General features: G+C 34.7%; 2 protein-coding genes across 2 annotated transcripts in view; both read right to left on the reverse strand.

Moving 5' to 3' along the window:
* Nucleotides 1-3,944, reverse strand: part of LOC146731438 (uncharacterized) — a 31,055-nt gene extending 27,111 nt beyond the window's left edge. The window contains exons 1-2 of the mRNA XM_085493770.1: nucleotides 3,752-3,944; nucleotides 1,802-2,053 (exon numbers count right to left, since the gene is read on the reverse strand). Of these exons, the coding sequence (XP_085349896.1) occupies nucleotides 1,802-1,913 (112 nt within the window). The 5' untranslated portion in view covers nucleotides 1,914-2,053; nucleotides 3,752-3,944. The remainder of the gene's footprint in view (nucleotides 1-1,801; nucleotides 2,054-3,751) is intronic.
* Nucleotides 3,945-12,144: 8,200 nt separating this feature from the next.
* LOC100376320 (coiled-coil domain-containing protein 6-like) overlaps nucleotides 12,145-27,840 on the reverse strand; it is a 39,949-nt gene continuing 24,253 nt past the window's right edge. The window contains exons 3-8 of the mRNA XM_002735348.4: nucleotides 22,950-23,078; nucleotides 19,332-19,435; nucleotides 18,949-19,106; nucleotides 17,943-18,197; nucleotides 13,186-13,319; nucleotides 12,145-12,456 (exon numbers count right to left, since the gene is read on the reverse strand). Coding sequence (XP_002735394.1) covers nucleotides 12,397-12,456; nucleotides 13,186-13,319; nucleotides 17,943-18,197; nucleotides 18,949-19,106; nucleotides 19,332-19,435; nucleotides 22,950-23,078 — 840 coding nt within the window. The 3' untranslated portion in view covers nucleotides 12,145-12,396. The remainder of the gene's footprint in view (nucleotides 12,457-13,185; nucleotides 13,320-17,942; nucleotides 18,198-18,948; nucleotides 19,107-19,331; nucleotides 19,436-22,949; nucleotides 23,079-27,840) is intronic.

Raw genomic sequence — 27,840 nt, forward strand, 5'->3', positions numbered from 1 at the left:
TATCACATGATTATGCGATATTCCCAAAAAGATCAATTTAAAAACAAAGCAAGAAAGTGACACATATTTCAACCATCTTGTCAAGTTTCTTTTACCAAACGGTTAGATCAGGAATATGTATAAATATTATGAGGATACCAGAAAGTATGTACTCTGACAGTACACTATTGCGTAGACCGTCTCTACACATCAGTTGATACTTCCACTATATTGTCTACATCAATGCATACTTTGCAATATCCTTGCAAAATAACCTCTTAATATTTTATAACTGCATATCAGTAAGTGCTGATATGTAGCAACATTTTATTGTATTTCCATATTCCCGAATTAGAAATGATGTGTTTAGTTAAAAAGGTTAGTATTATTAGGTCAGATCTAGGTCAATGAACTTTCAATTCCAATATTTTTTGGAATGTTTTTTTTATACTCATTAAATCAATACCACTTAAGCACAATAATCAATGCTTTGCAAAGAAATATTATAAACATAACAATACTTGATAAAATTAAACCTATTCCCAAACTAACAGTGTAGGGCTATTAAACTTGGCGCTTAATGTTGGAAATAAAAATTTTTGATTTTCAATGTAAAAGTACATGGAGCTGGCAGGATAAGCGTTGATATTATTATTATTATTATACTTTATTTCAGACCTAAACGTCCATAGAGAAATTACAACAGAAATAACATTATACATTTGTTTATTAATAGCAGGATGATTACATGCAAGTTCTCTGTAGTGGTCTACTATCAAACCAACAGTTTCTTAGCAATTGTCAAGCACCTAACAAGCGATACCTCTCTGAAAAAACATTTAAAATGGTGTACTATAATACCAGGTATATAAAGTAAATTAAAAAGTCCTTCAAAATTTCTTAGCAATAGCTCGACACCACAGGAAGCCATTTCATTCCAGTTATCAAATAAAAATTTGATACAAATGACTATGTACCTTTTTTCAATATAACACTGCAGACTGGTTTCGTTTTATTTGTGACAGAGAAAGTAATTTATTTTCTCATTCACACTTGAACTAACATGGGAATTGCAAATGAGGGATAAATGATGTCAAACAAATATGTGTCGGATGAAGTGTCATTCATTTTTGTAATAATTGATAATGGAACAATACACAGGTGACATGATTTTCTAACAGACCCTTACAAGGTGACATAGTTTCTTAGATAAGTATATTTTTTTAAACATGATTTTCATAAAATAGGTATAAATTACACATGTAGCAAATTAATATACTGTGAAATACTTTATTTTAGCTGGAATTAATTTTCGCTGAAAATACTTTTTGTGTGTTTTGTTTTCACTGATTTTTAAGGAGTTTAATGTAAATTATAGGAAATAAAGATATATTCGCTGGATTTTATTTTCACAATCATTCCTTCAACGAAAATAGCAAAAATTAATTCCAAGAGAAAATATTTTAAAGTATTATAATTAGTATTCATATGTATATGTAGTATTATATGCATATATCATGTATATAATATTTTTTCTAATATGTTATTATTATATATGCTGAAATTACGACATATTCTACATATTTTGTATAAAAAATTCTATTTAGTTTTTTCTTTCTCTCTCAATTCAATGCAACTTCAATATTATACATGTCTGATCTTAATTTGACTTTGGTACCATATTTGTATCAGGTATTTAATATGTAAATTTAATGAATGCACAATACAATTTTTTTCAAAAAAAAATAAATACTTCAACTGTAACTGTCACAGTAGATTGTTGCAGTGAGGTTATATGTGCTTGTTGTTGATTGGTTCTTACCTTCAGCTTGGGCTACTTTTCCACCAATCAAACACAAGGTGACAATTCCATAAAGAGTGAAAACAGTCCATTGGCTCCAGTGATGTAATCCATTTAAACTAACAGTAGCCATAGCAACCAGTGTATTCTTGCTTATCACCGCAATAGTGGCAATTTATCGATGATCCTCTAGTTCGTAGACTACGAACTGTCTCACGACTTGTATACTAATATTGACGTCTAAATTGTACTCTTAGTAAACCCATGAAGCATCTGCAAATATAATTATGATATTTCATTATGTTTCAATTGTTCTAATAAATTACTGTTGGGCACATTCCAAGCAATAGAAACCAATTAATTAAGCATTTCCGGTAACATTGACTACAAAAATAAGAAGGAATAAATTATAATTAAAAAAAAGACTGTTTAATACCAGGAAGATGATACTATGCATGTAAGTGGTCTACAACATTTGAATACAACTTTCCTGTTACCATGCAGTCTCATACATGTACATAGAGTATTTATTGTATTCACGTTGCACATTTACTCATGGCTGCATGGTCATATACTGTAAAATAGTATATTCGCTGTATATTCGCTGCATTTTATTTTCACTGAATCATCCTGTCAGCGAAAATAGCAAAAATTAATTCCAAGCAAAAATAAAGTATTTTACAGTAGGTTATGTAGCCATGTTTGTGTTTTCCTGGAGTAAGTTACTGTAAAGCTGAAACTGCGACAAAAATGTGCGATTGAAATATGTGATGCAAGATGGATGAAAATGAGTTAAATCGATGTCCAATATGAATGAGATCAATGCGCAGTATTTAACGACAACTATAACAAATTGTGTGAAGGCTGTAATTTATAGAACATTTTTCAAATTTTCATAATGCGCAAAGAATTGGTCCAGCATGCAACTAGAAATGAGGAGTGAGTGCCCTTCATCAACCACTTTCCAATCGACCATAAAAGACGTAGGCTTGGCTGTTGGTCAAATGTTTTTCCTACAAGTTTAAGAACTTGAAAGTAGACTCTGTGTAAGTGTTACTTTATCACCTTGTGAAAGTCTCCTCAGATCGGCGATATGAATGCTATATTACGGGGTCAACAGGTGATGTTTTAGGTGTTACGTACAAGCATGAATTGAAATAAAAATATTTAAATATCTCTGAAAATTGTAACTTTTGTGGTGAATACAGCAATAATCGACTCATTTCTGACATTTAGCAAGAAAAATTAATAAAAAATAATCTGCATGTATACAATGAGAGGAAAACAAATCTGGCTGATGATGCTGGACATGGGAAATTGGCCTATCAAATGTGATAGGGATATTTTTTATAGTCTGTTGTGTCCATTTACCACAACTAGACATCAAGTTTCAGTTTTTAGTGCTGTTTTTTATAAACATAAATGATTTGTTCTAATGTCACGTGAATTATTTCCAATCGAGAGAGATACTGTCAGTTTGGGAGTTACAAAGTTGTTGATCTAGTCACACCTAGGAAAAATATAATGATTCACCACCTTATCCAGCAGGAAACGGGAATACTAGAATCCCAAATGCTAAACGACCTGTAACTGGACATACCAGTTCATGGACACAATTAGGGCGTCGACGCCGGCACACAAATTTATCGTGTTCACACCTGATAGGCCACGATGAATGACTCGCTGCTCGGCGAGTAACGTTTGCATTAAAAGTAACGACTTATACCAACTAAATGCGACTGGCAAGTGGTTCATGTCATCTGTTAGGCGTCGTGTCAACACTTAAGGCCAAGTCTGACAACACTCTTTACTCAAAAGAAAGTTCCCTAACAAAACTGGAGTAAACACAGACGGTAAACGAAAAATACGATCGTATTTGCTTCGGCACTATTTCTTATTTGACAATGTTCATTCAGAAATTCAACAAGTTACAAAAAATACAATGGACAACGCACTAGTTTCAATTCTCACCTGCGGGACTGCAGTTCGATTTCAACACGCCGCTGGCAGGATTAATCCACGGGTGTCCTCCTAATCTGATACTCCACTGTTGATTTATCAGTGACTCGAATTACGTAGGATTATATTTTAGTTCCTCAAAGGTCGATAAAAAGCGGGCGAGTCACACCCACGACAACTAGCATACGCCCTGGTTCGCATCACTCGTTCTGTAAACACACAATTGAAAGTGGAATCAACCATTATTGGTGGGGGTAAACATTCTTTCCCGGCCTCATTTTTATTCATTCCAAGTTTGTGATTAACCTGAACAGCTTTTAAATCAACCTTTTGGTAACCCGAGATTTAATGTTATACGATTACTACCCGGGGGTAGCATTTATAATAACTTATCTTAATAGTCTGGCATTCGCAGCTGAGGGCCATTCTCCGCGCCAGTCTATGAGCTTAGTACCGAAACCGTGTCGCACGATGGCGCTTCGATATCACTCAAATAAATATACATGTATAATGTTTCTTGTCACATATTTTCGAAAAAATGATCTAGTGATCCAGGATTTTATTTTTATTTTTTTATTGTCTGTTTTGACTGTGCTAAAAACAATAATTACGGAATATACACGAGTTTACGCGTAATTTCGGTTTGAGTCACCCACAGCGGTACGAGTATGGTTGATGGTGAGGTAGTCCCGGCACCGGTGGTCTCGTCCACAGGCGCTCGGAACGTTTCCTGGATAATAAAAAATGACCTAAAGTGGGATCGGCATAGTTAGTCAGTCGCCGGTAAATTCCCCTACTACTCATATAATTATATGACTAACTATGCCGATCCCACTTTAGGTCATTTTTTATTATCCAGGAAACGTTCCGAGCGCCTGTGGTCTCGTCTAGATCGTGGACACCAAAATGGGACGTTCCCGGGACGTACATATTCAGCCATACCTAAGGGATGCGAGTAAGAAGATAAATTGAAAACAAGGTCTGCAGACATCATGATGGGCCTAACGGTTAAAAATGACCAGTCTACACATTTTATTTGTTTTTATTTTATTTGTCAATACCGTACACTCCGTCTGCTGTCCTCAACGTCTGAAACGTTACTGCCGGGAGATCAAGACGCACCAGACGTCCTGTTGTATTGGAGAATGTTTCTGAAAACTAATGTGTGGAACTAAAGGAAATGTATCTCTGGTAGAACATTTTGCATTAGAAACTATAACGGCGTCACGTGAATTTTATCTTTTGTTCTTGGGTAAATGTAGCTCAATGACACGACATGCTTCCATAGTATCCATAATACTAGTAATTCCATAGCATCAGAATCAAATTTTGGTTCTTTTGCTCGAGAAAAAAATGATATATGGGATATGGTTGATATATTGATTGATGTATTGGTAGACGTGGATTTAAATCGGCAATTTAAATTGCTTTGTATTTAATTAGAATATATATATATATATATATCCGTGTATTAAAAAAAAATTACGGACAGTCCAACGTAAATTCCAATACTGGCGATTTACTAATAAATCCAGATCGTACCATTTGAAAATCCTAGATATTTTTGATTAAATCGCAAAACCCTCAACGTTGGTTATTTATTGGATTTTGCGGCACTTTCCACACTGTGGCAGTGGACTGACTTGATGAGTTATTTACGAGATCCGGCGTTTTGGACTCAAATGATAACAATTTTACGAATAATTTTCATTTTGTCACGTTTTTGTAATATATCGTTGTTCGGTGCCATGGTACTATGAGCGGTTTCTTTTCAATACTTTGTGTTCGTATCGCGGTCATATGAATGTTTCAAGTTTGTGTCCCAGTTATTCTTCGTGAAACTATGCACACCATTAGAAATGTACCTTAGATTTACAGAGTAAAGAGAAAAAGAGTTACATGTATTACACAACAAAAATGCCATTAAGGTGCTTGTTTTAGAGTAACTTTATTTTGAAAAAAACTCGGCTGGGGCTTAGTACTTGGCGTAACAAAGGTATTCTTTCATTTTATCAATATTTACAAATTCCAATGGCTGTTGTGAACGGTAAGATTTGAAAACGTTCCAATGTTAATCAATCGGCCAATAGTTTCAGTTTGAACTGACAAATTTATAAATATTTATAAAAAAAAAGAAAGGAATCATTTGTTGCTCCAAGAGTAGAAACAATCTAAATACCAATCATCACCCCTTCATTCAAAATTAGTGGATCAAGAGCTGAACACTGTATACGCCCTAATTAATATAAATTGAACTAATAATGATATCACAATACTATTTCTAGATTGGTCAATTTGAATTCTACATGTAACGTTAATTTTGATTTTTTTTTTAAAATGCATATTTATAAAAACGTGTATAACGACTCCAGCTTTCTGACCTTCACTGCCGAGTGTAATCTCGATCGTCTTCATATACTAGTAATTTACGCCGGAAAGTATGTTCTCGAGCGTTATTAGTTGGCCGCTACTACGCAAGATTCCTCATTTTCCTAATTGTATTAAAGTATGCTAAAAATATAGTAATACAAATCACACAAGTAAAGTTGCAACAAGTTGAATCTTAGTAACTTACGTATCAGCTACAGAGACAAACAAGCGATTACGTCATTACATGTGACTATTTCTTGATTTTTTACAATTTTTTTTTTTTTTTTAAATTCATGCTCCACGTTCCGGCGAATCATCAAATACATTCCGTAAATATTGTGTTTATTCGTATCAAATATGTAATATTATATTATACCAGTATATTGATGATGTTAATTCATTGATTTGATTGGTCCAAACACAAAATTTGCATATGCAATCCTGCGGCTCTTGCATATATGTCGTGAATTGTGCAATATCTCGTGGTATACCCGCCTTCAGCAGGGGTTATTGCTTAAATATTATAATGATCATGTTATAATAATCAATTGAGCGAGTCGGAGGGCGGACGTTTCGCTCTAGAAAATTTACGAAAGATCTCAGTGAGAAACTGTTAATTACTCTATGTCTTAAAATTTAACTGTTACTACTTACTTCATCTTGAATTTTCAAGGTGCATGTTCCGGCAAAAGCACTCCAGAGAGGAATGTCCGAACGGAACAACACCGTGCAGGCGGACGATGTACTTACCTTTGTAAAACTCATTAATATGGGTGTAATAACATCTTATGCTTTATTTGAAGAGTGTGCTGCTGATAACTACTATTACCCAACTCAATTACAAAGCGATCACTAAATAAAAATGATGACAATGAACGACGACGTATCCTTCGGCGTATTTTCATTTGTCTGTACATTGTTTTCGGTTGTATTTGTATTTGCAAGTAAGCATGCCTTGGCTTTGGGTGCCGTTGAGTGCTTTATTTCTGCCCGGTCGGCTCTGTCTGTAGTTTTGAGCTCACACCCTACACTCCCTATTGAATTGTTTTAGCCTTATTTTAGAGGGCAAGTTTTCCATTCCCTTTTTTTACTCTCTTCGAATTAAATTAGTTATAATTACGATTATGTGTGCAACATTTCCAGTCATGATGCGTGTTGCTTAACTTTTATTCCAAAACCTATTCTTGCCAATGTTTACTTGTTTGTGATGATTTAAGCGATCTTTACTAACTCGATAAGTGAATACTGACAAGGTACAAGTACATTTATATATTCGGCAATACTAAGATAATACACATGTACCCAAGGATATCAACACAGAAAAACAAAAGGAAACATTGTTATATAGAGGGCGCTAAATTTCAACCTATTTTTTTTTTTTTTTTTTTTACATATTTACATGATTAATTCTGAACATTGCAATTTTCAAGTGTACCTTTGCTGATTTGATACAATAACAATCGGCACATATGCACATTATTATTATTATTATTATTATTATTATTATTAGTGTTCCGTCATTTTGTGTGATTTCTACATATGTTTACAATAACACATACTATCCAATCAAAATGCATCTTCGCTATCCAAGGTTCGAGTTTTCGACCATCGTCTTATTACGACGGAGAAGTATTGTGTACATCGAGCTTGCGAAACGGTGTGATTCGGGCGATGATTAACATGTAGCATCAATCAAAGAAATGAAAGCTAAGAAAAGATGTATCCTCGGGGGCGGAGCTACGTCACAGACGTTCCACGTTGCTAAGACGCGCACCACTGTACCATGCATTTCTATGGGCTCTGTGCGCGCTGCTGTGGAACGCCGGTCGAGCCGGTGAAAATTCGAAAAAAACAACACAAACTCAACTTTGAAGTAATCCATAACAATCAAATTTATATATGTTACACACGTAGGGCTAATCGGGTTGCACTGTTCAGAGGAGTCACAACAGTCATCCCAAAGTACCGTTTTCTGCGAGTTTTGGGCCTTTGTTTTCACCGCCGCGGGTTGCCAGGCGGTGAAAATGCCCGGATGTCCGCCCCCCCGAGGATACCTTTCCCTAAATCGCGCCCTCTGTCGGCAAATACCCAAGGCAGTTCAAAGCGCCGATATCGTTTTGATCTGTAGGGATCCATCAATACATTGTCCTATATTACCAGGCAACGACACAATCAATGCTCTTGAATGACAATGCTTCCATCCAATACATAATTTTTACGTCAAAATGCTCCATCACTAAAGGGCGCAACTCCCAGGAACGATACATTGGAAGCATGAAATAGGGTGTATTTAAAACGATCCGAGTAAACAAGCTTGTCAGGTAACATAGCTGTCCTTTGATATGTAAATGTGAAAGCAATGTGGTTCTGTTGAATACCAAATCTGATTAAAAATGAAATCATAGTTTGTTTGTTTTTTAAATAATTTATGTTTATTTCTAATATACATTTTCCTTTATTTTAATTATTATTCATTTGCTGGCAGTTTTTTTAAGAGTTTTGGTAATCGTAAATACCAACAAGGCGATAGTTAACAAAAAAAATAGTAAAAGTAAAATAAATATATAAAATACATCAGATTGATGAATACTGTAAACACATTAATTACTGTCTGGTTTTTAATTTCACTGAGGTTTTACAGTAATTAAGGTGTCTGTGGAGCACACAGTACAGTTAAAGGTTTTACAGTAATTAAGGTGTCTGTGGAGCACACAGTACAGTTAAAGGTTTTACAGTAATTAAGGTGTCTGTGGAGCACACAGTACAGTTAAAGGTTTTACAGTAATTAAGGTGTCTGTGGAGCACACAGTACAGTTAAAGGTTTTACAGTAATTAAGGTGTCTGTGGAGCACACAGTACAGTTAAAGTTTGGGCTCAAATCACACTGCATTTACTCACATGCAAACAAAGTTATACTTAGGGAATGGGGGAAATACACAAAAACACGGTATAATTTTGCTAGATAATTTATTTTGTACAATCTCATTCTTACAAATGTACACTAACTCTGTGCTTTGACATTGTAAGACAGTAAAATTGGGATGTGAATCAATTCAACAGATGGCGAGCATCAACACACAACTCTGAGAATAAAGGCAAGAGCATAATTAAACAGAGCTGAATAACACGTACATCGTCAAGCAATATATAGTATAGTATATTATATATAGCAAGATTTCATTACATTGCTTTAAGCTAGTATAAAACTTGTATGTTTTCAAAAAAAAAAATCAGTCTACCTCGATAATAAAGTTCATCATGGATAGTATCAAGTATCGATTGTTCCAAGAATCTTTTTTGATAACTGTTTAATCAGAGTACAAATGCATTGCATTGCATTGGTTAATTTTTAATTAAACATGTTATATAATGGGAACACGTGGTGCATTTTGTGGACAAACAAAGTTCTCATATGTATAGACAGTGATGCAAAAACACATTACAGAAGTTGTACTGCTCCTGATATTTTTTCTTTCTTGGTAAATACACGTTCTACATGCGTTGAATATACCCCCCCCCCGAAATACAGAATGGTTAGTTACACCTGCAAAGATACTGAAACTTAAAATGAGAAGAGCTGATGTCTTGAAAGCCAAATTTTCCATCAATATAAAAGAAAAAAACAAGTGATGGATTCATACTTATCCTCCAATCAAAAATTGTCTGACGTTGTATCTAATTCCTAAGATGTAAGCAAAATAAACATATGAATACAACACATTTTCCATCTACTGTATTTCTTTGGTACAATTTCACCAAATTATACAGTTGTTTTAGTTTAGCTTTAGCAAAACAGACAGGACACATCGTAAGTGATGTAATGCTGGTAAAGAGAAATCTAAAATAGAAACCACTAATAATACTATACAGACAAGGATTGGCATGACTACGTTTTTTTTATACATGTAGCAATGTAATGAATGTTGTGTATTAAATTAATATTCTTGATAACAATAATTCTGAAGTAATCAAAATATGTGACAAAAAAACACTCAAAGCAAAAATGCATCTGTTAAAGATTTGTTTACATTTTAGATACATTGAACAGAAAGTTAAAGCTTCGCTTGTAAAAGTGCAGATAATGACAAAAAAAAAGTGATGCAAAACAGTGATAAAACAGCAACTGAAGAGATGGTTTTAAAACTTAATAGTTAAGGAAACGCAACTTTATTATTTTTTATTGAACTTTCTCACCTTCTCTTAAATGAAAGTATAAAATAATTGTATACCGACAAGGATTGTAAGCTGCTGATTCACTTGTAATTTTTCTGAACATTGTACATTCAATGTCAAAGATTTTCGCAAAACAAATTTAACATTTCTAGACAACCATTCCCCTTCCCTCTCCATTCCACATGTGAACTGTAAAGTAATTATGTTCTTTGGAAACAATTTGAGATCGTCCGTAAGCATGACTTCTGTATACGTTTAATCACCGCTTATTTCAAGGTTTACTTAGGTGTTTTCACATTGTCAAAGTTCGCTAAAAATGAAAGATACTTTATGTAGGATCACACACTCTCCCTTCCCCTGTACACGAAAGAAGGATATTTTTGATGGAGTGACAAAGCAAAGAACACATCAATGTTTTTCTATTACAAAACTTAAAATTTAATGTTTGCCACCTACATAAAATAGTCCTTTGACACTTTATTTTGGCGAACTTTTGACAATTTGAGAACACGCCTCAAACATCTACGCTTTAAAATATAAAAGCTTCAATATCATATATATATATATATAATAATTATGTGAATTCAAACAAAAATAAAGATGTATTTAGCAATTGTTTTAGGAGACAGTGTAGTCCCTACAAAAAAAAAGTTATTTAAACAAGAAAAAAAAAATCAACAAAATTGCACTTAAAAATTAGTAAACAAAATACTACAATCTGAATAATAAGCTCAGTATTATATACTCAAATTTTAAGTTTTTTTACCAGATGTGTTCTGTGATAGAAGTTTTTCAGCCACTCTTGTAAGGTAACAAACTTTACTCCAATATCGAGATTTTAATTAAGAAATCTCATACACAGGGTCAGAAACATTTCATAATCCTATCACTGGGGGCGCTGTATACAAAACAAACTTCAACAGTATAAAGTGGAATGTATAGTTCATTTCATGTACAATTAGCAAACTTAAACCGCTGATGTTGGCATATTACCACTGATCTGTAGTACATGCGAGTTGGCGAGTGAGACTGGTGATGAACATTTTAAGAAGATCTTTAAGATAACAGAGTATTACACAACTTAAAATCTCACTTTTCTATGGCATATTTGCTCCTGAAGATTTCAAGGAATTTAAGTTCTTAGAAAATTTATCAAAGACTTCCATTGATAATTACATCAATTTGGGCAAAAAGTGCAAGTGACAATAAGTGAGGCAACAAACTCTAACAAGTTGGCAAGATTAATTACAAAATCATTTTTTTAAATATTGAAATGTGGTTTTGACCACCATGTACATGCATTTATCTCCCTAGAGGTATATCTTTGATTAGCAAGATATACATGCCTTGGGCAAGCTTGGCAGGGAAGATCAAAACAATTAAACTCAATCCCCTCCAATCTGACTACACAAATTGTTGGCACAATAAAAAAAATTAACGTTTTTTCCTTAATATAAAATTGTGGTTTGCGGAAGAACAGACGAGTCGGTGGAAAATACACTACACTACAATTTGAATTAGCCCTAGTGTTTTGAGCACCCATAATGATCAAGAAAATACAATAAATGCATTTAGTGTGGCTATCCTACATACAGATTGGCATTCAATTCCTTTTATTAGTTTCAGGACACTTTAAGACCTTAACCTGACTTTTTGGCAAATAAATACAAGCAGTATCCCAGGGACGGTTTTGCCTTTAAGAAGTCAGAGATTTCAACCCACCCTCAAACATCTCATAATATATCATATCAGTTCATATTTCAGTGTCTTCTTGTACTAAACTATAAAACAGCTCCCACTACAACTTGTTATGCAACTTTCTGTTATCTAAATACACTCAATGGTGCAAGTTGTTAATTAAAGCCAGTTATGATACTTTGACCAAGCAAGCTTAGGATAAGATGTGCAAGATTCCACCGATCAGAAAATTGCTCACATCAAATGGCTTTCAATTTAACAGCAACTTACTTGCGAAAACACAATGGTCGATACAATTCAAAAGCAATATTTATAACACTAGTCCATTTGATTCAGTCCATAGTTGTCTTTCTCTATTCTGTATGAAGAGAAGACTGCTTTGCTGACATGGGTGGTCTTGTACAGCTCACCACTGTCTATGAATTTGGAGAGGTTGGTTTCACAAATTTATCTGGACTTGTCACAACTCTTGCTCTCTGTAAAAGAGGAATAATGCAGTTTATTTATTATCTACGTATTGTACAGCTTTTCCAGTAGGTAATTGTTTTTGCCTGTCATTATGGTTGCACATTCAATGCAACCATATCACACTTCAATGACAAGTTCACATACATAAAGTTGAGTTGCATATTTCAACCACCACACCAGAGTTCTAAAACTTACTCTAGGAAAAACATTACACATCCCTCACACAACTATTATTGTTCAAGTTTTATGAACAAACATGGTGGCTCATTTACATATTACCTTTTCCCATGTAAAATCATGGAGCTATTGTTCCCAAAAAGCAATAAAATAGCATTTTTTTTTTTCATTTTTTTCTCATATTTTTCAAAAATCACTATTTTTAGAACAATTCGAGAGAACATAAAGCTGCATAATAAGTACGCAATCATTACCAATATATGATTTTTTTCAGCCAACCCTAGCCTATAATTTGAGATATGGCATAATATCTCTGCCATAGGAATCTATGGTAAAAGCATTATAATACTGACAAAATGGCAACTATCAACTAAAATACAACAACCATTTTCCTGAAAAATATGCTGGTGACCCTTAACTATCTTTATATTGCCCTGGAGTACATTTTAGTGCAAAATGAATAAATTCTGGGTATTTTCATTTATGAGTAGGCTTCTACCTTAAATTTAAACGTGACAATATCATTATGCTAAAGAAACTCCTTGTTTAATAGTACGTACCATATGTGAGAAAGGTGGGGGAGAGGTACTGGGCAAAGCAGATGGTGTTGACCAGAATGATGTACTTCCACATGAAGAACAACGACTACTCAGAGGTGATGGAGGGGTAAACGGTATGCTACTGCTATGGTGACCTGCAAGACAAATAGATATACTTAAGGTGAACATGAAAATCACATGATAAAGTATGGATTCTGTTTAGTTAAAACATCACCTGTTGACATCCATTGATTTTAATGTCTGTGAAGGCTTTCAGCATGAGTGTTATGTGTTAACTAACTCTCTTTTTGTAACTGGATTATCAAACATTTCAGATCAAAATATAATTGGCATTGCTGTATAAAAGCACCACAGTTGCTAAGCCGCATCATTTGGAGAAGGGACCTTTGCAACTTATATAATGCGAAAATAAATTGTTTACATAAACTCTACTATGTACTGCCACCAATAACATTAAATTTACATTCACAAAACCTTCAATTATGATTGGGAAGGTAGTCATTCATCGTATCGTATCAAATTAAATAGACATCAAAATGAGACTGATTCACACATCTGTGTCAGAGCAGTGATTTAGGCTTACTGAAAAGGTATATTATAAGAATTTAGGTAACAAGTAATACAGAAGAAATATGATAGGTTTCCATAGAACACATAGGATACAAAGCCTGTCTTTACAAAGCATAGAGAGTACACAAAGATAGCATGGATGAGAAAAGAACCGATTATAAAAAAAGCAAATCAATCAAGGAAGCTACAGATCTTGGGAGATTTACAAATGCAAATGGTATTGGCAAAGAAAGGAAAGGAAAATACTACTAACATTACAGCTGCTCACGAAGGCAATGATTTCCGTCTTATTAAATTTCAACATCTAACACAAAAAGGTTTTACATAAAGTTTAGAAAATTGTATACATACACCTTGCCAATAATTAACCCCTTCTAGTATTTTTGATGTCAATATGATGTGGATGGGTGAATCAATGCCAGTGTTTGAACTTCGGGGTTAAGAAAGAACACTTTTTCAAAATCAATTTAGGTAAAATTGCCACAGCCTGTAAAACGAGTATAGCTGTAATCTATTTTTTGAAGGGCACAAAGACACTCTTTAGACATTGAGGAAATTACTTTTGAAGCCGTTGTGAAGTTCAAGCTATGTAACGTTTAGCTCAGTTTGATTGAGTAGTTCAATTCAAATTCCGGACGACACCAGATTGAAATAATATCAATGTATTGAATGTAGTCTCTTTTAAAACACCCATTTACAGCACAAAAGCGATTCAACGAATAAAAGACCTGAAGGAAAGGTGTATTGGGTATCTTGTTTTGTTTTGTTTTTGGAAAAAGTCTGAAAAGTCTAGTCCTTATTTCTGACAGGAGGTTCAGTGCCTTTGTTCTTTAGCAAGAAAAAAAAAATAAGCGGATATTTTTTAATCATACGGAGAAAAAAAGCTTATAAAAACGTTGCACTGAACTGAACATAATATAAGCACACAAGATAAATCATTGGATTTATCATGCTTGTAACAGGATTATTTTGAGTAATAATTCTTACCACTATTGTTACTTGTTGGGGTTGCGGTATTGACTACGTGAGCAACATTTAAGGGAAGAATAGAAAGAACTGGAAGGTGGAAAACTGGAAAAAACATCAGTCAGTTGCAGATGTTAGACAACAAAATAGGCTATCTATTACAATCAGGAAGTCATCACAAACATATTGGGTTTAGTTATTCAACATACATATAAATTTATACCCCAGACCATTCGTCCCGGTGTTATCGCTATCGCCACACGAGACTCCAGCTTGTCTCCTATACAATTTGACTGCGCACATCCAGAAAGTAGATGTAGCTGTGATTGGTGGAATACTAATGAGTTGAGTGTCAATCAAACGCCCACGCTATCTTTAGTAAACAAAGTCACGTGACACGCGCCATTTTAGTTTTGATTAGTTCGTCGGATCGGAGTGTCGGTGCTCGCCATCCATAAATCAAATCAAAATGATTTCTAATTGGAAATGGCATATTTTCATCAAACTCCTTTTCAACATCATGGTTGTTAATGTCCGTCACATCGCTAAGTACATTTGAACTGCGGTCATCATTGCAAATTGAATGTGAGAAAGTTATGGAACGTCGTTTTGAACTTGAACGTGGTCGGGCAGGCGATTTCAAGGCAGCACGCTTAACCCTTTCGTTCACAGGTTGGGAGATATTAGAATGACTGACAATTTCACGCCACTGTTTTACATTATTGGCGGATTTTTCTGCGCTATCAATCTTTCTCTTACAAACTAGACATAGATGAGACGACAGAGTCGCTCCTTTCACAACGTCGCACTGGATCAAATTGGAAAGACGATTTCCATAAGTTATCCCTCCTGCTTTTCCTGGCTTGAATAAATTCACACACGACTTTAACTGTCCACAAACTCGAAGACTACACGAACACAGTCTACAATAGTCGTCCGCAACAATATGTATGTATTTCTTCGGTGTACTGATGCACGAATGCACCGTGACACGGTGTTTCTCGGGTGTCGCCATCGCTGAGAATGCCGCCGGCGCAATTTTTCACCCAACTCGCGATTCTGTTTTGCAACATTTTATCAATATTCCCTTTGACAAAATCGCCGACAAAAGCACCGCTTTGCTGATCTTTTGTTCTATAATTCTTAATGCAAACACCGACCCTAGTAGTAATTAGTAACGTCGCCTAGTACATATGAACGGTCGTCATTGCAAATCGAACATCCTTTTGAAATTTGGACGTCGGGCAGGCGATTTCAAGGCACCGCACTTAAATATTAACAACATATTTTTCTGAGCGGTTGTTTATTCTCTTTCAAACGAGACATAAATGTGACGACATAGTCGATCCCTTATCCACCGCTAAGAATGCCGCAATGTTTCGTTCGTTTTGCAACATGCCACAAATCGTCGAAAAAAACACCACTTCGACGGAAGCTTGCGTAATAAGGGGGTTAAAACAAGAAAACAAATGCCATGTTTAATACATATCGACCTGTTTTACTTGCGAAAGATAACGGAACATGAACTCGTTTCGTGCGACTTCGGAACCCGAAGGAACACACCAACAACGTTGAATTTACCCGCTATCTTCCAAATATGGTATATTAATTTATTCAGTTGTTTATTTAGAGTGACGTCCGCGGTCGAATGCGATTGGCTATCGATGTCAGTGCAAAGGTCATATGAATATTAAAATTAAGTGGGCGGAAGGAAAATTGTATAGGAGACAAGCTGGAGTCTCGTGTGGCGATAGCGATAACACCGGGACGAATGGTCTGGGGTAATAAATTTATGAGTTTTGTCTTTATACAGGAGACCCTAGACTAGAGGAGAAAAGTTTCTAGAAATTCAGAAAACCAAGAATGTATTGCCTCTTTGGTGTAACTATGTACCAAAGTATTAATTAATTATGCAAATTAGGTAATTAATATATATTGATATTACCCTAAAAACTATCAGGTCTGCGCAGTGTCCTATGACATCTATATATCAAGTGTTATTGAAATGTGATGATTACTACTTGAAATATCAAAAGATGAAAATTAATTAATTATGCAAATTAGGTAATTAATATGTACTGATATTACTCTAAAAACTATCAAGTCTGTGCAGTGTCCTATGACATCTATGTACCAAGTGTTATTGAAATGTGATGATTACTACTTGAAATATCAAAAGCTGAAAATTAATTAATTATGCAAATTAGGTAATTAATATGTACTGATATTACCCTAAAAACTATCAGGTCTGTGCAGTGTCCTATGACATCTATGTACAAAGTGTTATTGAAATGTGATGATTACTACTTGAAATATCAAAAGCTGAAAATTAATTAATTATGCAAATTAGGTAATTAATATGTACTGATATTACCCTAAAAACTATCAGGTCTGTGCAGTGTCCTATGACATCTATGTACCAAGTGTTATTGAAATGTGATGATTACTACTCGAAATATCAAAAGCTGAAATTTAATTAATTATGCAAATTAGGTAATTAATATGTACTCATATTACCCTAAAAACTATCAGGTCTGTGCAGTGTCCTATGACATCTATGTACCAAGTTTCATTGAAATGTGATTATTCCTACTTGAAATATCAAAAGCTGAAAACTAATTAATTATGCAAATTAGGTAATTAATATTGCACAGATTTTTACCCAAAACTAATCAAATCTGCACATTAGTTTGGAGCATCTATGTGCCAAGTTTCATCAAAATCCAATGAGTGGTTCTTTAGATATCAGTGGAACAGTCATGGAACAGCTAAAAATCAGCTAATTATCGTGCAAATTAGGTAATTAATATGCATGGTTTTTACCAAAACCTAATCAAATCTGTGCATTGGCCCAGAGCATCTATGCACAAAATTTTATCAAAAATCAATGTATGGTTCTTGAGATATCAGTGGAACAGATGCACACACAGACACACTAACTGCAAAGACTACCTTTTCGTGCTCGCACACGGGAGTCAAAAATACACATTTTGGTAGCAGGTTTAGGTTTAAGTGATATACAGTATACCAATCTACCCCCTTACCTGAACCCTAATGCCAAGTTGCATTAAATTAAAAGATGCAATTCATATCTTAAATTCATATAATTAAATAACATTTCTATATAGGGTTGTAATTTAATTGAAATTTTAAGAGAATTTAGATTAATGGCTTTACTCAGTGAGCCAATTGCCACTGACATTGATGATAAAATTAATTACCTGGTGACATTGGTCTACTTGAAGATGGAGAATATGGTATAGGGCTTGAGACAGTCCTTGGACGAAGACTTCCATGTGACGCCATTTCATTAAAGTGTCTTTCATCATCCATTTCAAGGCTGGATTCACTCTCTGAAAGCTGTCGTCCTAGAGCTTCTCGCCTCTCCATCTCCATAAGTAGTTTTCTTTGTAAACGAAGATTCTCTTCTTTAATTTGTTTTTCCTCCATGGCATAGTGGTTCATCTTGTCGGTATCTAATCAGATAGACATGCAGTATTTGTATTAACTTTTAGAACAATATTATTTTTCTTGCCAAAATATTGGTATAACTTTTTGCCCCAATGCTTCCGAAACTTGCTGTCAGGTAAGGTAACAGAGGTCAATGTTGGTCTTATAAGGTTAACTGTAGTGTCTCCAAAACATTATAGGAAGCTTATGAAGTAATACACGTAAAATATCACGCAACGCAACGAGGTCAGAAGCTTCTTGCCAAAACAGAAATTATGGAGCATTTCCGTGATTCGTTTGTGATTGAATTTTCATCATCATAGGGCTTCATCAAATTGCCAGATTGCACAAAGATTTTGTGATCAAAAATCTAAAGAATATCAAGGAAACTGCTGAACTTTGATGTGATTTAATTTCTATTAAGATTGATTCTTGTACAGACATTAGGCTCCTTTTTTTTAATTTATAGGATGGCCTTTTTACTCATGTTGCCACTGCTGTGTTCCCCTCAGGAAACACAGTCAGACACAGCCACAGTCATTATTCTGACTGAAATAGTGATTTATTTCCAATACTGACTTTTTAAATCAAATTGATAAATTGCTGTAAATTTGAAACTGTTTAGTTGTATCATTCTTGATGCAAGTTTGGTGCATTGCGTAAATGAGTATGCTGACAATCACTATTTTCATTTGGAATAATAATATGCAAATATAATGCAAATTATATGTCATAAAATGAAGACTTAGCGACCAAATACTTATTCACATTACTTACGTTCTTGCTGAGCAGCAGCCAATAATTTCTTGAGTCTGTGAACTTCACTGCGAAGTTGTTGAACATGTACTGTGAGCACCTCTGTATTATCACCATTCTTGATATCGCGAGGAGATGGGGGACCAGAAATTGGTTGATCCAATCTTTCTTGTAACATCCTATTTAAATACAGAAATGACAAAAGATGAATTTTTAGCTTATTTCTTACATGTGTAGAAATTTCCTGACAGTATGTCCCAGGGAATGAGGTGTGGGTTTTTGTCCAGACATTAAGAAATGGTGTTTGACAAATGTACACAATCTCAGAATTCATCAATGTTGCATTTCAAATCAAAAGGGGCATTTCATTGCTACAACATATACATGTAGGTGAGGAAACACACCTTTTTTCTGCTTCTAATCTATCCATTCTTTTCCATAACCTGTTCAATAATGCTTCTTGTTCCTGCTCCAATGTGTTCTCCAAATCAACCTTCTCCCTTCTCAACTGAAATTATAAACAACATATCCATGACAGTCATCTATCTAAGTTACTCAGACAGCCACGACAGTTTACATGTATATTCGTCAAGTCTGGGAGATTCATCTACCCAAGATACAGCTTACAATACAACTAAGAGAGATTTATATGTAAATGCCATGCTGTTATTAAATAATGGATTTGATGCAAGTAAATTATTCATTGTTTTTCTGTCTCCAACAAGGATCACTACTGCGACAAGAACCTAGCACATCCCTGTTGTCATCCATCATACAGACTTTCCAATAGAAGCAAGTGCAACAAACTGTCTGTCGGCTGAGATAGTTCTGCTGTTAGCAATGCACATTTCAATTAAAAGTTATCAAATTTAAGATATATAGTTTTGTTTATAGTAATATAGCTGGAATATAACCATGTCAGGAATATGATTTTTTAACATTAAAATGATTGACATTTGTATCAGATCGTCAAACAAGTACTTGTCCATATTGAGAGATATTGCTCTGGAACAGCATTCAAAATCAGCCATTTTGAATACATGTGTATATATATATATATATATATATATATATATATATATAAACATGATGTATAACGAATTTATAAAATTTGAATATAATCAGTCAAAGCATTTAAAAGATATGGCTCCAGAAGCCCAAGCATTAAAACAAAATGGCCGCCAATCAGCCATTTTGAATCCAATCTGAAAAATAAAATGACATGCATCAGGAACCTGTAATGTCTAATGTATGTTATAAGTTTGAACAAAATCCATCCATAAATGTCAGAAATGCTTGATATTTGATAATTTTTTTAGCACAAAAATAGCCACCATTTGGCCACTTTGAAAAGGGTCGTCAAACCAACATATCCGTATATCTATGACATGATGTAGAATGAATATTCAAAATTTGAACATAACCAGTCAAAACAAGTCAGACATATGGCACGAGAACCACATTCATTCAAACAAAATGGCCGCCAGTCGGCCATTTTGAATGTTATCTAAAAAACAAAATTATTTGCATCAAGGTCCCATAATGTCTAATGTATATACTAAGTTTGAACAAAATCCATCTGTAAACAGCCGAGAAGTACTTGATTTTTATGATTTTTTTAGCACAAAAATGGCTAAATTCACAATCTTGAATCAGATTGTGAAACAAATTGATGTGCATATGTATGATGTATGTGTAAAGTTTGATTGTGATTGGTCCTGACATGTCTAAGACACAGGCACACACGCACGTACACAAGCACAGAGACCAAACTACAAGTCCCCGTTTTTGGACTCTATGCGAACGGGTACTAACTAGCATAATTATATTCTCACAAAAACCTGAAAGTACAACTCAATGGGAGGCGGGTGTAAACAAAAATAAGATGATAAAACTTCTGCCTGCCTGCCTATCTACCTACCTATCTACCTACCTACCCAGTATTTTTTTAGACCATTACCAGAAACACAAACTTTGTTTCATTTGGCCATAGAGCAAATTCAGTGATAAGATATACAAAAGTATATTAAATTTAGAGTATACTTTAATAACAAGAAAGTGTATACAAGATTATTGAGGTCAGGATAATGAACATAATCTCATCAACATCTGTTTCTCACTTTCCCAGTAGAAAAAACAAGTCGTTTATTGCTTGAAACCAGAAATGATAAATTACTTGCATAGCTGGCAGCATATTTTCCCAGTTGAATATTTTAACACAGCAGACATGCAATGGAATAAATATGGAAATTTCTAAATTAACGCCAACAGTTATACGTATAAACCCAACATGCACAAATCAGTACCTAAGTATTTTATCTTTATCAGAATTTACTATTTATATTTTCACAGAAGAGATGAATCATTTCACATTCAACTCATTAAAAATCATAAGCTATACAAAACAGTCAAAATTTCAGATTTTTTTTACAGTACTCTGTCGCATGCGAATATAATGATTTCTTTTTCATTTCTCCAATGGATTTATTTTAATTTACATAAAAAAAATTACTGTTGACTGAAATAGAAGAATTTTGATTATTCTGCACTCAGAGATCATTCTCATACCTATTAGGTGACATTTTGTATGAATAATCATTATATGTTCAAATTACTCCAACCCACGAAAGTGAATGATTGTGAATCAATACAATTCAGAGCATGTACTATATCTGAAATTAGCAAATGATATTCATTCCAAGCAAATGAAAAGCTGAATTGATAACTACCATTTGTATGTTCTGAAAAATCAACATAATTTTAATATTAAGGTGCATATTTTCTGTTACTTGTTGGCATTCAGACCATCAAATTTCTTAGATAATATACAAGTATACCCCAATAATCTCAGAATGCAATAGCCAGAATTCATAGTGACACAGGTAGAAGATTTATAAAGGAATATTTTCAAGATCAATATTCAGAAAGTAAATGAGACGAAACAAAGTAACAGCCATATAAACACAACCATTTTATGGTTATCACAAACCTTGTTACAGACTAAAATTGCCAAAAGCATACATGTATTATACCGTACTCGGCCACGTTAGCGCCCATGCCTGGTCAAGCGCCATCCCCCACTTTGCACAATTTTTATATTCAGAGTTACATTCGGCAAAGCGCCCACCCCTTCAAACTGGCATTAATTTAGAACTTGTTCCTTGATCATTGCTTAACGAATACTGGTAATCGTTTTTATATCATGATACAGCGTAGATATCAACTCTTGAGTTGAGGACCCTGGGCGCTGATTTCTTTTTTAAGACTCAATTCTTTGATATTAATCCAAAGCTGCAATTTAATTCTTTTATTGGTGACAAATACCCCCCTCTTCTCATTTACAACTGCAATTTTACACCAACAGAAAACTGCAGATGTCTGTACCACCCCCTTCCCCAAAAAAGAAATAATAAGTGTGATTTATCAGTACATCATAAATTTTGAAAATCCACAGATCATACAAGCATCTGAATATTGCTGACAGCAATATAATTGGCATCTTTGTAATTTATATACAGCAAATTGAGTAGTAATGAACTTGATGGCTTTGAGATATCACTGTACTTTAAGACTTGGTAGCTAGCTGAGTGATTAATTTACCTACATACAGGTAAATTACTGAACTACAAAAGAATTATTTAGGTAATATTTTAAGTGAAATATTTATCATCTATAGTGGGTGACAGTAGTGGAAGGGATCAGTCAAATTATCTTTTCAACAAATCAGGAAATTACCTTGCTCTAAATTTTCTAGAAATGTGTTATGTCCGTGAGACATTTGACACCAGCAGAGACTAGGAGCCAATATTGGGCAGACAGCCACTTACTTTTGTAAAATAATTCACATAGATTCAAAAAACTAGTACAACACTATGAATAATGCTTGATGTTGCGTACTTCAACAACATTATGATAAAAACACCAACACTTCCTGTAGTCACCAAAACACTTTGGTCAAATTTACAAATAACACCTTGAATATGCAAATTAAATGCTTGGAAACAATACAAATTTATGTTTACCTGTTCAAGAGAATGCTGTTTTCCAGTGATGTCATTTTCCAGTTTATCTATTTTCCTCATTAGTTTATTAACTTGAAATTCTTGTTCTTGTTCCAGTGTCTGTTCTAGCTGCACTTTCTCCTGACGAAGCTACAAGTAAGATAAAACATCACATGGCTATAACACAAAATTCATGAGACACATCAATCGTATTTCATGAATAGCAAAGGAACAAATTGAAACACCAAGATCTTGATTTTCCTGGTAATCGTTTTATTTCTGCCACTATTATTTTTAAAGATTTGACAAATTGAAATTCATGGGATTGAAATTTTGTGACCCCAGAGAAAGTCACTGTAGCTCCCTATGACCAAAATAAAAGTCACTGTGACTACCTAGCACTGTAGTGAAAGTCACTGTGACTACCTAGCACTGTAGTGAAAGTCACTGTGACTACCTAGCACTGTAGTGAAAGTCACTGTGACTACCTACCACTGTAGTGAAAGTCACTGTGACTACCTACCACTGTAGTGAAAGTCACTGTGACTACCTACCACTGTAGTGAAAGTCACTGTGACTACCTACCACTGTAGTGAAAGTCACTGTGACTACCTACCACTGTAGTGAAAGTCACTGTGACTACCTACCACTGTAGTGAAAGTCACTGTGACTACCTACCACTGTAGTGAAAGTCACTGCGACTACCTAGCACTGTAGTGAAAGTCACTGCGACTACCTACCACTGTAGTGAAAGTCACTGTGACTACCTACCACTGGAGTTAAAGTCACTGTGACTACCTACCACTGTAGTGAAAGTCACTGTGACTACCTACCACTGTAGTGAAAGTCACTTTGACTACCTACCACTGTAGTGAAAGTCACTGTGACTACCTACCACTGTAGTTAAAGTCACTGTGACTACCTACCACTGTAGTGAAAGTCACTGTGACTACCTACCACTGTAGTGAAAGTCACTGTGACTACCTACCACTGTAGTGAAAGTCACTGTGACTACCTACCACTGTAGTGAAAGTCACTGTGACTACCTACCACTGTAGTGAAAGTCACTGTGACTACCTACCACTGTAGTGAAAGTCACTGTGACTACCTACCACTGTAGTGAAAGTCACTGTGACTACCTACCACTGTAGTGAAAGTAACTGTGACTACCTACCACTGGAGTTAAAGTCACTGTGACTACCTACCACTGTAGTGAAAGTCACTTTGACTACCTACCACTGGAGTTAAAGTCACTGTGACTACCTATCACTGTAGTGAATGTCACTGTGACTACCTACCACTGTAGTGAAAGTCACTGTGACTACCTACCACTGTAGTAAAAGTCACTGTGACTACCTACCACTGTAGTGAAAGTCACTGTGACTACCTACCACTGTAGTGAAAGTCACTGTGACTACCTACCACTGTAGTGAAAGTCACTGTGACTACCTACCACTGTAGTGAAAGTCACTGTGATTCCCTAATATTTTTGCCTTTAACTTACAAAATGTATGGTTTACTGCTACGAAATACATCTCTTGCAAAATTGAAGCGATTTACAGTAAATTGGTGGTATGGCATAACATCTAAAGGTCCTAAATAAAATATTGCTGTTCAGTTGTCTACACAGACAAACAGACAGACAGACAGACAGACAGACAGACAGACAGACAGACAGACAGACAGACAGCCAGACAGACAAACATTAGCTCCAGCGAATGCTTCCACAATGTCTCATGTAATATTGGGGAGATTGCGAAAAAAAAGTAAAACTGTACGTTTTAAAATCAAACAGATACATCTATGTAATTAGTTAAGCATAAGTTTACGTCATATTAAAGTATAAAATAGTTGAAGCAATTTGGTTTATGTGTGCTTTTATTATATTAGAGATTTGCTTGTAACAGAATGCTTTACAATCGTGGGCTAATTGAGATGCATGTAAGACTGTTTTCCAATTCTTTTTGGCTGTTTTTTTTTAACAATAGGGTAGTACAATTATTAGTACTGTAAGGTAGGTAAATACATGTATGTTATTATTGCGACTAATGTTGAACATCATTACCTTACTAATTATATGCAAGCAAGTTTTGATTCGTGTCTTTATGGCTCTAGACACAACAGTTTTATATTTTTTTACATGTATCTAGCACCCAGACGATGTTGCCTCTAGGCTAATTTGATGTGTTGCAGACGTATAGAGGTTTTCCCTGACGCAATTAGGTACATGTAGTTATGTTTATTCCCTGGCGTGTCATTGACTCAATAGAAAAATCATACAAAAGTTATTTTGAAAAATATTTTACTATACATTGAGACATTTGCAATTTGGTAAAAGAAAATTGACATTTTATAAACAAAATAAGTGTGGAAATTAGGGAAATGTGGGGTCAGTTGTGCAATACCCTCTTCTAAGTAGGTGACCATGATAAAATTGTTCAGACAAGTGTGGAATACAGTGAAAGACAGACGACATTTAGCAAACAAACTAGTTGCTGTTATCGACAGTGCTTTTTACACATCTACTTCATTTCTATTCATAGTAGAGTAGCTTTTTTTCTGACACTTGTCATTGCTGATAATACAAACGCCATTCATATTTATCTACCCTATGTACATGTATGTTGTCCAGAAAGTAAGGAGTACAATTGACCTCATGGTTGAAATAGCTTTGCTGTCTTTGTAGAGTGTTTTTCTCAAAACAAAGTTGATGTTTTGTTACTATGAGATTTAAGCTATTTGCCATGGTTATTAGTGTTCCCACAATGTTCTTGCCACATCACAACCATGGTAGTTTATATGGTTGTTGCCATGGCAATTAAAATTGTTATCTAGTTATAAATCACATGGAGGTCCACCCATGGTAGCTAAATACTATACTAAGTATGAAAACAATTAAGACAGTAGTTTTCAAGTTATAAATAGCATTTTTTTACTGAAAAATATTTACTTAAAATTGAGAATTGAAGATACTGTCACGAAATGAAGAAATCCGACAGAGGTCCACCCAAGTTAGGGGAGAGTAGGAAATCAAAATCCATAAGTCCAATGCTGTATACGAATTGTTGTTGCGTGAAACAATGTTGTATTTTATGCATGTATTTATCACCAATTCCAAGAGTAAAAGTCGTAACTTTCGAAGGTACGAATATTATGACTCGTTCATACATTTCACTTACGTTTGTTACACTTGAATAAAGTCTACCACATGAAAAGAATGTTATTTACAAAGTTTTAAATAGCCGAGCCTTCCTGATTCGAGCCCTCTTGTTGATTTGACAACGATGGGTATCATTAATGTTTATTCTTTGCCTGTATCTATCACATTCCAGACAAAAAGTTCAAGATCGGTAAACAAGAAATGGACGAACTAAAATGTCTCCTGTGTTTCACGTGCGACATGATTATTAAAAAAAAAAAAAAAAAAAAACAGAGTTAAGCGGTCATGTACGTTCTAAAAATCTAACCTTGCACACATAATCTTGTATTTTTTTTTTTTTTGGTCAAAAACAACGTTGCCTTTCAGTTAACTCTTCGGGAGAGTTTACCGATTTTTTGAACAAATGTTAAGTAACTATATCGTTTTGCGTCAAACTGGGTGGCCCGAATTTTAATGTCAGTGCGTGAACTCATTGAGGTCATTGCCCATTGCCGCACGTAATTCAAACACGTGTTTATTAGAGTTCAGTCGAAATGTACGCGAATAATGCTATTGAAGTGCGCTGCGAGTTTATTATAGAAAAATTAAACATTACGCATGATATTGTATGTTATTGTATGGTTAATATTACATATTCACATTATTTTGAATAAAATAATTCACCGATGAGTCGCAAGTATTTAAAATATTTTCTCGACTTTCGTTAGACACCTGACTCCGAGACCTGACTATCTTTTTCAATGATTTAAATGCGCCCATGTTTATATTTGCGTAATAATTACGAATGCAACGCATTATCAAGTCGGTAATATTTAAATATTCACAGACCCAATAGCCCGGGTGAGTGTCCCAACAATAATAAAAATAACTTAGTTTGCGTAATTATTATAAAAGCAATACATTGCAAAGTTGAAATATTTAAAGCCTGTGCAATACTGTAAACATATTTGCGTTATTAGAAAAGCAGCACACTAAGTAAACGATGTTGAAATATTCAAAGCCAATACAGAGTTGGATACAAGTTGTGTTATTACAGTACCGCCGGATATAATAACAAATTCACGAGATCGAAGCGCGGACCAAGAAAGAAAAGGTTTGCTAAGGTAACGCGCCAGTTCAGTGCGTGACTTGGAGTCAAACTTCGGTCAACACACACTTGATGTCAGCATCGCCGCGTAGCAAATTTCACAACGTACTTGAAGTTCAATTGTGCCCCAAAATGATGTCGACGATCACTCAATTGTCGCAGCACATGTTGTACCAAGTCCATGATACACCTCGTTTCGACTTTGGCTTGCTTTTCCTTCTTAGTGCATGTTCTTGTTCACATAAATGCGACCTCTCACCAATGTATTAAAACACTTTGAATTTATACTTATGCTTGATTATATTTGGTCTACGTGAAACATTAATCTTTCTAAACATTTTCTGAGACCATGCATGACATATATTCACAAAATAATGCGATCATATTTTATATTATGTTGATCTCTACGTCTTTCTGGATCGTTTTGTGATTTTATTCCAAGGCTCAGGCAAATAAATTAATGTCAACTATTATAGACCAGTTTCCTAGCTTTTGGCTCAGCCAAATTGGTTTAATTTTTCATTAGAACTTTGTGATCCTTTTAATTTCCCAGTTCCTTGTGTTCATTAATGTTCAGTAATGGCCGGACAGCCGGCGCCATGGAATCTATGCATAAATTTGCATAAAATGCGGTCGACCGGCGAGCACCCACCACCACCGCGGTA

The sequence above is a fragment of the Saccoglossus kowalevskii genome, chromosome 19, assembly GCF_978046115.1.
Source record: "Saccoglossus kowalevskii chromosome 19, keSacKowa6.1, whole genome shotgun sequence".
Lineage (NCBI taxonomy): Eukaryota > Metazoa > Hemichordata > Enteropneusta > Harrimaniidae > Saccoglossus > Saccoglossus kowalevskii.